The sequence below is a fragment of the Cucumis melo genome, chromosome 3, assembly GCF_025177605.1.
Source record: "Cucumis melo cultivar AY chromosome 3, USDA_Cmelo_AY_1.0, whole genome shotgun sequence".
Lineage (NCBI taxonomy): Eukaryota > Viridiplantae > Streptophyta > Magnoliopsida > Cucurbitales > Cucurbitaceae > Cucumis > Cucumis melo.
Genome location: NC_066859.1, coordinates 26,189,593 through 26,199,767, shown reverse-complemented (window position 1 = coordinate 26,199,767; position 10,175 = coordinate 26,189,593). Strand labels below are relative to the sequence as shown.

The 10,175-nt window shown below is 31.7% G+C and overlaps 2 protein-coding genes across 5 annotated transcripts; both read left to right on the top strand.

The window, feature by feature from the left end:
- Positions 1 to 280: 280 nt before the first annotated feature.
- Positions 281 to 2,500, top strand: LOC103488387 (GDSL esterase/lipase EXL3). Its single transcript, XM_008447099.3, has 5 exons — positions 281 to 642; positions 752 to 882; positions 1,443 to 1,676; positions 1,751 to 2,006; positions 2,176 to 2,500. Exons 1-5 carry the CDS (start codon positions 330 to 332, stop codon positions 2,364 to 2,366), a joined length of 1,125 nt encoding a protein of 374 aa, XP_008445321.1. The 5' UTR covers positions 281 to 329; the 3' UTR covers positions 2,367 to 2,500.
- A 3,082-nt stretch (positions 2,501 to 5,582) lies between these two features.
- Positions 5,583 to 9,812, top strand: LOC103488388 (uncharacterized). 4 transcript variants are annotated; one of them, XR_537436.3, is made up of 5 exons: positions 5,583 to 5,908; positions 6,645 to 7,112; positions 8,177 to 9,069; positions 9,151 to 9,196; positions 9,341 to 9,812. XR_537436.3 is itself a non-coding variant. In XM_008447100.3 (3 exons), the coding sequence occupies exons 1-3, from the start codon at positions 5,798 to 5,800 to the stop codon at positions 8,873 to 8,875; spliced, it is 1,278 nt and encodes a 425-aa protein (XP_008445322.1). In that variant the 5' UTR covers positions 5,583 to 5,797; the 3' UTR covers positions 8,876 to 9,812. The 4 variants fall into 4 exon arrangements, 1 of the variants encoding a protein (XP_008445322.1); XR_537435.3 differs by lacking the exon at positions 9,151 to 9,196; XR_537433.3 differs by having other exon boundaries at positions 8,177 to 9,196.
- The last annotated feature ends 363 nt before the right edge of the window (positions 9,813 to 10,175 follow it).

Genomic DNA, 10,175 nt, shown 5'->3' with positions numbered 1-10,175 from the left:
TTTGTGAATTTTTTGATTGAATCCTAATGTCAATATCCAACTTTGAGAACGTAGAAAATATCAAACGAAAACATTGAGATAGACTAATCAAATTTAATACTAATATTTGCCATCGTGTAGTTATCTCTCTGTCGCAACAAAAATAGAAGCAGTAAGGTCCACAAACAGAACTTCTACCCCATGAGAGCCACCGGCTCCTCACTGTCAGCATTAAATTTGAAGCACCAAACTCAAAACCCACAAATCCCCTTTCGACATAGCTACAGATATAAATACCATCACAGATTAATATAATGTCACACATAATTTAACATCAAAATATATTTACGATGTCTTTACTTCATCTGACGAAACCTCCTCCTCCTTCTTCTTCTTCAGTACTGAAACTCAAGGTTTTTCAATGTCTCCTTCTTCCCTTGCTTCTCCAACGCCCTGTTCGTGCTGCTACAAAGAATATTATTATTCCTCCCGGTTACTCCGTCCCTGCTGTATTTGTCTTTGGGGATTCAATTGTCGACACTGGCAACAACAACAATCTCATTACTCAAGCTAAATGTAACTATCCGCCTTATGGTCGGGACTTCGCTGATGGACGCCCAACCGGCCGATTTTCCAACGGCAGGGTTCCCTCCGATCTAGTAGGTATAGATTATGATATAATTAGATCATTTGAATTTTTTTTCTAACTGAAGATATATATTACACCTTATAATAGTAAAAGACTCAAACTTTTTTGTTTTTATTTTATTAGTTGATGTGCTTGGTATCAAACCACTCTTGCCACCATATGCTGACCCGAATCTTCAACTCGAGGACCTGCTCACCGGTGTCAACTTTGCTTCCGGTGGAGCTGGATTCGATCCTCTAACCTCTAAACTAGCGGTATATAATTATATTCACTTTCTTCATCTAAAATTACTATAAGGTTGTTGATAGTACTCCAAACTTTAAGTAGGTGGAATGGACTATTATCGCAGACTCCATAGGTTTGAAATGTAAGCTTTAATTAATCAAGAGCTTGAAATTTTAGCTTTAATTAATCAAGAGCGGTCGTAGATAAGTTTCAAAGTCTATTTGCCTATTTAATAGATGACGAAGGACGTCACTATCATCATAACTTTTTTGTCTGTATAACGATTATTTAACTAATTGAGGACAAACTTTATTTTTTTTATCGGATCATAACATAAAGTTCTACCTCAAAACTAATTTGTTAGGTTAAAAAGTTAACTCATCTATCCTACCATAAATCCGTTGAGTTTTTTCAATAAGAAATCCTCATGGAATGGATCTCAATTTTTGTATTCATATCAAATGTCCATTCGGGTTTCGTGAATTTTAATGTCATATGAAGTTTCATCACAAAATCTATCGATTATAAGAAAAAAGTAGCATATCGTTCTTCTCAACTAACCAAATTGTACAAATTTTGAGTTTTACAGCCAGCAATATCACTTGATGCTCAATTAGCAATGTTTAGAGAATACAGAAAGAAGATAGAAGGACTAGTAGGAGAAGAAAAGGCAAAATTCATAATAGACAATAGTCTTTTCTTGGTGGTGGCTGGAAGCAATGACATTGGCAACACATTTTATCTAGCGCGATTTAGACAAGGTCAATACAACATCGATACCTACACCGATTTTATGAACCAACATGCTTCGGCTTACGTCAAGGTATACGACTTAAATTATTAATAAATACCCGTTTAAAATTACAAGTTTGATCTCTAAACTCTTATGTTTTATAGGACTTGTACGCAGCCGGTGCACGGAGGATCGGGTTTTTCGCAACTCCGCCGCTCGGATGCTTACCGTCGCAAAGAACTTTGGCGGGAGGGATTCAAAGGGCATGTGTGAATGAGTATAACGATGCTGCAAAGCTTTTCAACGGGAAGTTGCAAACTACTTTGAGTTACCTTCAAAGTACACTGCCTGATAGTAGAGTGGTTTATGTGGATATTTACAACCCTCTACTTGATGTCATCCAAAACTATGCGAAATATGGTATTTATTTCTCTGTCTCTCACTCTATTTACTTCGCATGCTTTGGTCGTATTGAATTATTTTTACATTATTCTTTCCAAAAATAACTTTAGGTTACGTTTCGTCTTTTGGACAATATATATTCATTCTAGTTTTTGAACATGTTTGGTAAATGGTAATAAATTTTCAGGATTTGAAGTAGCAGATAGAGGATGTTGTGGAACAGGAACGATTGAGGTGACACTTCTTTGTAACAAACTTGTGAAAACTTGTCCTGATACCACAAAGTATGTGTTTTGGGACAGTTTTCATCCTTCAGAAACTACTTACAACTTGCTTGTTTCTCCAATCATCCAAAGATACATTTCTAGCTTCCTATAGTTTTCCATTTATTCCTCAAACGACTCTTAATTTCCTAAAGTGTAAACATAAATCACCTTCTATATATTTCCCAATCTCAACTTCATTGATATGTCACATTCCATTTGAATAAAATATGCCTATTTATATCTAAATATTAGATGGTCGAATTATGAGCTTAGTGGCGGTCTTTCATCGTTTGTATGTTCTTGTTGATACTCTTACAAAGTGATATTCATAGACTTTAAGAGTTGAATTTAAATTTTGATATGTTAGCAAATTCTTTTTTTGTGTTATATCCTACTAATATTTTAGATTTAATTTATATATTTTCACTTGTTATTCCAAATTAATCGAAAATATAATTTATTGAATACAAAATTAAAAGTATTTTGAAAATCATATTAGATAATTTTAAAGTTCAAACATAGACACAAATGTAAAAGTTTAGGGACTTTAACTACCAAATAGATAAAAATAAAGACGAAAGATATCAATACTTTTAATTAAATAAAATTATTAAAAATATTTACAAAATATAGTTAAATTTTAGTGCTAATAAACGTCGAAAATCTATCGGTGCAAATCACAATCGGAACTATCATCGTCCCAAACATACCCTCCAAGAAAATGATTGAAGATTGAAGATTATTTTTATTATTATTATTTCTAAAGAAGCTTTAATTGTTTAAGAGTTTGTTCTTTCATCCACTCGAAGACATATATTGTATTGAATACACATATATTTAAATAAATTATTTTTACCTCAAACCTTTTGCTTTCAACTATAATTAAAAAGCACTTATAAATGGTGTCGACCTAATTAAGTATAATTCAAGTTTTTCTTTGGACTTTTCAAAAGAAGAAGTATTATTGAAGTTGTTAAAAGCAATAATATTAGACCTCCATAAAGATGTTAGGTTTAAAAATCTCTATCATTAAGATTAAATTTGATGATCTTCTTCTTAAATGTCAAATTATTAAGTTTTTCCATAAAGAAACATTTAATTAATTGGCTGTCTCAAGTCACTAATTGTGAAACATTAAACCCATGTAAGAATTAGTTGTAAAACGAAAAACAAACTATACATTTTCTTAATCGATCATACATAATTTATAGAACTAAACTTTTATAGACATGTTTTCGCTCTGAACTGTGTTTTCAAGAATAGAGTCATTTTCAAGTCTAAAAAATTTCGTAAATAAGTTATTAAATACAATTGTGAACTGAGTAACCCGTCTATCCTATGAAGATTGTAAAGTATTTTAATTTTTTTAACATTTGAACGTTTTTTAGACTGAGATCTCAATTTTCGTAACATAATGCTCGTTTGAGTTTCGTGAGCTCTAATACTATCAATAAATCTTTATTGACTTCATAAATTGATGTTAAATAACTCAAATTTTCTAGTGTTCGGTTGGCTCGACATAGAGAGTAATAAGATTTTTGTAAATCATTAGAGGGAATTAAAGAAAAGAAAGTGTTGTAACTACTTTGAAAAGATGAGAGTTAAGTAGTTGATGTAATCTATACTGCCCAACTGTATGCCCAATTGGAATTGATATGCTTTCATTTGAATGTATATTTAATTGGGTATCAATTATGGTAGCTAGTTGGCAGGTAAACGTTCATTTTTTCTCCTCCTTATCTTGTACTTTTAAATTTAAATTTAAATCATATAGAGTTTTATATTCGTTCATAAAAATTAATTCTAACAAGTTTGCAAAAACTATTTAATTTACAATGAATCAATAAATCGTGTCCATTATTGCATTGTTGGATATTATAGATCATATACGTTTTTTTTCTTTGTTTGCATTCGACTTAACATATCACATGGAAATTTAAACTCTGTTGCTATGCTTAGTGGTTGACCACTTCATTTATTGTAATCTTTATAGTATAAAATGCATTAGTTTTCGTTACGGTGGTCGATGGTTGAGTATGAGTTGAATTGGGTGGTTGAACTTGTTAGATCCAATTCAAATGTTTGGATCGTAAGTTTTGTGATTTTTAATAAACTTTATTGAAAAATAAACTCAATCCAATCCTATAAAAAAAAACATTTTAATTAAGTTAAAAAGTTAATACAAGTTTGATTTGGCTAAGATTAACAACTCAATTTCAATTTATATAATAAAAAATTTCTTTGCAATTAAAAAAATTACTTTTAAAATATTGAAAAATAAATTGTTCAAAAATTAATAAAAATAAATAAAGTTAAATTAAATATATGTATATTTAATTGTATCCTAAGTAAATAAAATAATATGCATTTTAAAGTTAATAATAATTTCGACTTGGTTCAAGTTGGGTAGGTTGAGTTATTTTAGGTGAATCAATTCAACCGATAAATTCTCTCTATTTGAACCCAACCCAAATCACATAGGTTGAGTTGAGTTCATATAAAAATTTCTACACCAAGTATAACTAATAAATTCAGACCTATCTTCTTAACAATTAACTGATTATAAACACGTACAGATAATTATTAAGGTATTATTTGATAACTATCTAATTTTTTTGTTTGTAATGTTTTAAGATTAAACCTAAAGAAAACCATTCACCTCTAAATTATATATTTCCTTCTAATTCCTTTTTTTTTTAAGTAAAGCAAGTTTTAAAATTATTTTTTTAGGTAATTTTTTATAAAAATAAAATAAAGTTGTAAAAAAATATAACATTTGACGAAATATTTATATTTTATATAAAAATCAAGTATAATAAATTTTGTATTTTAATGATTTTATTTCGTTTAGTGTCTAAATAGTTTGTTAGATTTTTCTATTTTTGATAAAAAAATTTTTAAAATTTAGATGAGGATTCAAGTTTTATACACGAAGTAAAATTTAAAAAGAAAAACAGGTACAGAACTGTGTCGAAATAGATGTATTAAAAGAATAAAAAAAACCTAATAGTCATACTATCAACTTATTAATTGATTTGTTTTATTGTCTACATTTTAAAATGTTTTTCAAAATACAAGCATTAATAATTTTTTAGAAAAGAAAAACCAATAAATTCGATACGTTTAAAAAAAAATTCAGAGCAAACATTAACTTCGAGATTGCATCAATTTAAGTTGATAAACCAAATTTAAATCGATAAAATTATTACTTTAAGATTGAAATTGAGAAAGAGATAAAATTTAAAATTTTCCAAAATGGTAATAAAAGGGCAAATGGTTTAAATCTGAAAAGAAAAAAGGAAAGCGAATGGTTTAAGAACGATGATTAGGTGCGTTGTTATTAGAATTATAATTTAAATTCTTGATTAGACGACATCTTAGCAGCCCAATTGATTGCTAAACTAAAGTTGCCGCTCATCTTTCAATTCAGAGCTTCAATTCGCTTGATGAAATCCAATTCAATTGTCTGAAGGTTACAAAGAAAGCCCTAGAAAATTCACTTCTGGTAGGTCCAACCAACTGGGTCTTCAGGTTCCACCAACGATGGAGCCAGTAACATTCGTTGTCGACAAATTAAAAGGTTTCGGGACCGCAACCCAGAATTTTTTTTATGGCTTAGTTCATCGCCGCGAAAAATCAGCTCGCCGGAGTCCGGTAATGGGTTTTCTTTTTCTTTATATGATGTAATATCATAATATATACTTCTTCACGTCTTAATATTGCCAGTTCTTGTGGTTCTTATGTTGCTTTTTTTTTGGTATTTAGATCATCAAGACTTCGATTTTACTGCCTCGTTTTCTATAACAAGTTCTGATCTCCAAAACTTGATGGTTATGTGTTAACATTGTTGCTGGCTTCCCTGTTCTAGATGAACCTTTTAGCTGATATTTTAATGAACGTTTATGATTTGGCTTTGGAAAATGATATATTAGTGTAAATGACCCGTTTATATCATTTTATGTCAGTCAACTAGTAAATACTGGGTGGTTGAGGAGAAATTATTTGCTGATACAGACACATTGTGTCTGATAGTTTTTCGCTTTTGGATGTATTGGAGAGGAGTATCTCAAATTTATATCTAGTTGTTATTAAGGGCGATTTTAAATTTACATCTAACAATTATTGTTAGTGGTGGTTGCCCATTGAATGATCAAGGTATATGATCGTACCATCCTTTTACAAAATAATTATTTTCTGGCCCATGGATACCATCTAAAGTGAATTCTTGTTTCCTCTTGCCATGCATTTTTAGCTGACTAGATATTTTAGTCATCTGATTGTTTTCAAGCAGTCGGTCTCAATCATGAATTTTTGTAACTTGATGATTTCATTGGTACCATAAATGTTTGTGGCATGTTACTTAAAATTTCTTGCTGGTCTATTCTTTCAGATTGAAATTCTGAAACGGCTACAAAGGGAAGCATTTTCGGATTTAATGAGACTTCGGGACAGACAAGACAAGGTTGAGAAGGTACTATCCCTTTATAATACACAGAGGAGTAGCCCATTCCAAGAAAATGCCACCCATGTAAAAGGAGAGGTTAATATATTAGGTGCATTGCTATTTATGAGTGTTATTGATAACCATAGCTTCGATGCACTTCATAGAGCAGGAATCTCAACAGGAATTCACTCAAGATTGACTTTTGAAACCACTGTAAGAGAGAGTGATTCTCTTGTTGCAGAGTTTGTAGCCAATCAGAAAGCAAAAGTGGATTTTGGTGTTGATTCTGGAAGTGAACTTACTCTATCTAAAGTCCTTTACAAGGCTAATGTGGGAGATTGGATGTCTGCCACCGTAGTTCCTGTTGGAGCTCGATGTAGGGATGTTGCTGTAATTGCAAATCCTTCTCATCAGGTATGTGCTGTGTGCTTATGAAGTTCTTTGTGAGTTTTTTGGAGTAGTATGTAATTTCATGCGGTGTTTTTAACTTTTTAGGTTGAGGTAATTCTGTATTTAGGATGAGGTAAGCCAACTCATTAAATGCATACCTAACTGGATTGTTTTGGAGCATATGTTCAAATATTTTGTAAAGAGCTTTTTGGCAACCAAATAGAGTTGAGTGGTTGTCTAGTGGGATAAATCAAGGGTTAAGTATGAAAATCTAGTGAGTGTATTGAGCGCTACTGTTAGATGGGTGGCAAACCTCTCTATTTAGAGTTATTGGAGTAGGGGACGAGGACATGTAAGAGTTGTTTCAGGGAGTAAGAGTGTGAAGTATATTATGTCTATGTGATATATATTATATGATATTTTAAAAATATTCACGAGTGTCTGGATGAGCTTACATTACCTCAACTAATCTTACGAGACAAGCCCCTTTACCCTACAACATTTGGGTGTCAAGACAATACGTAGGATATCAAATCCTAGGTAGGTGGCGATTGTGGAGATATATTATATCATTGTCTTGTAATATATTAACCACTCCTCTGTGTATTATAAAAGTTAGTATAACTCAAAATTGCATTCTCTTTTTTTTATTGCATATTCCTTTCAAATTAATATTATGTCTATATTAATCCAACTCTTTGCAGTTAGATTGAAAGTTGCTTTCGATAAAAAAAGTTAATGCAACTTAAAATTGCATTCTCTTTTTCTTTAATGCATATTCCTTTCAAATTCATATTATAGGGCAATATTAATCCACCTATTTGCAGTTGTATTGTATGATACGATGGTATAAGAGTGCTTGTTCTATATCTAATATCGTTGTTGATTTCAACCTTTATTTGGTGGTATTTTGGTTGTGTAAAATATTTCCTGAGCCCAGTTATGAGGTATGTATTTAATATTAATACCAATTGCAACCAACTAGCTGTGCTTGTGGATGCTCCCTGGTATTTTTATCTTAGAAGAGTGTATTATCTATTTGATTTATAAATTATGAAGCTAATGTGAATGGTGCTTTTATGTTGTAGGAAAAGGGTCTTACTGATGCTTCATCTTTTGGACCACCTCTTTTTGATCAGCCTAATGGTGGTGCCATAGGGTTAACAGTGAGAAAATCCAACCTCACTGCTTCCTTAGCTCAATTTATTTCTACAGAGAGAATTCAACCAAGTTTTGATAGGATTCAACATCACCTTGGTACTTTTGGGCAATTGGTGTGTCAACTTCCAAGAGGAACAAAATTATCGCTTCTGGGTCTTCTCCAAGTACCAAAATTATCTTCTAATCAACATGTCAATCTTGGAGCTCTTACAATTCCAGTGTGTCTTAGTCGACGTAAATCTCCTGAAACAGTTGAGGGACCTGATCCACGTTTGTTAACAGTTTCAGGGGAAGCTATTTCAAGGAGATCTATTGCTTTACTACTGGAGTCGGAACTTGACGAAGTAACCAGAATAGGAGGTTGGGTTGAGCTGAGCCAATCAAACTCCAAATATTTGCAATGGGCGGTGTCAATGTCTGATAATAACAGTGAAGATGCCTTAGGTTGGGGAATGAGTTTAAGTGGGATTCTTGGAAGCTCGTTAGATAGAGATCACTTTCAGGTTGAATCTTATGTCAAACTGAACGTGAGTAAGAAATTCAACTTAAAGCCGGGAATTGCGTATGTGACAGATGGCAATGCCAAAATGATGGCCTTCCTAGTTCGGTCTAATTGGTCTCTCTGATTGATCTTATGAAATATGTCCTTTTCCTTTTGTAAGACGTTTCTGGTTTGCCTGAAAGGGTCAATAAGTGCCTCCAGCGATTGAATGTCTTAGACTCAGAACTCTTCCAGGAGGAAAAGTGAATTATGCTGCTTCCAGCACCGTACACAAAATAGGAGGAGCATCAGCAAGAGTCCCCTTTTGCAAGTTTCCTGGTATATTCAATGAAGAGAGAAGTTACATATTTGGTTTTCTTAAATATTTGACTAACAAAAGTGAGAATTTTCCTCTTGAAGTGGCAAATGGAGGAAACGAATTCCAAATTGGTGAAAGAAGGTTAAGGTATTTTCTTCCATAACTCCATTTGCCACATCAAAGGAATCATTTCATTTTGTTAAATACATTCACCAAATGATTGAGACGATTGAAATTAAATAGTATTTCAGAGAGTTTATAAATTAGTATTTTCTTTCCTTGAATCTGCAGGAAAGCTTCTTGTCCTTGTTACCATCCAGATGGTATCACATTCAATTTGATAAATGTCATCAAAGATAATTTTAGAAGAGCTTAGGAATTTCTGCTACAAGGCAAATGTGGTGAGGGTGTACAAGTCATTTGGTTTATTGGTTACAACAAATTCTAAAATCTGATTCTAGTCTTTAGTTTACCTAAGGACGAGGACTCTGCCAGTTTGGTCCAATGCAGATTTTCATATTTACCTCATTTCACCATAGCATCAATACCTGTTGGAAAATATATGGTAAAGTATTAAGTAAATTCTATTTAGTTAAGGCTTTTAGAAACTTGTTACCTTTTTTTAATGAAGACAATGTATTTGGCTACATTTGTTATTAGCTGATCTCACACTTGTTCTTCTTGTAGAGGATATTGAAGCATTCTTGCGTTGTTTGGGAGAATTTTTTATTCATTTATTTATTATTATTATTTTTTTTTATAATGATTCTTGACATTTTTATCATATCTTTGAAGTGATTTCCCTATTAAGGAAAAATTTTCATATGTGGAAATAGTGGAGTTTTGATAGGATATAATGATTAGATTCAAGAAAAGGACTCTTGTTTTCAACTTAGCAAGAGCTCAATCTTCTTTAACAAAGCAGATTATTGATCGAAGAAAAAAAATTCTATTTAAATTACAAATTTGGTTCTTAAAAAGTTCAAATTATAGGATGAAGCCAGTTATTTTGTGAGCTTAATTGCATAAGCTTGTTCCGACATTCACATATATAAAAAAAATAAGTGATTGAAAGTTTTGGAGTTATGTCTATTTGATGTCCTTGAACCTTTAGATTGTGTTTCTG

Excerpts from the sequence above, each read along its gene's own strand:
- LOC103488387 (XM_008447099.3), top strand. The coding sequence starts at position 330 with ATGTCTTTACTTCATCTGACGAAACCTCCTCCTCCTTCTTCTTCTTCA. Across the intron at positions 643-751 it reads GGTTCCCTCCGATCTAGTAG|TTGATGTGCTTGGTATCAAA; the intron begins GTATAGATTATG and ends TTATTTTATTAG. Across the intron at positions 2,007-2,175 it reads CCAAAACTATGCGAAATATG|GATTTGAAGTAGCAGATAGA; the intron begins GTATTTATTTCT and ends ATAAATTTTCAG.
- LOC103488388 (XM_008447100.3), top strand. The coding sequence starts at position 5,798 with ATGGAGCCAGTAACATTCGTTGTCGACAAATTAAAAGGTTTCGGGACC. Across the intron at positions 5,909-6,644 it reads AATCAGCTCGCCGGAGTCCG|ATTGAAATTCTGAAACGGCT; the intron begins GTAATGGGTTTT and ends CTATTCTTTCAG. Across the intron at positions 7,113-8,176 it reads TTGCAAATCCTTCTCATCAG|GAAAAGGGTCTTACTGATGC; the intron begins GTATGTGCTGTG and ends TTTATGTTGTAG.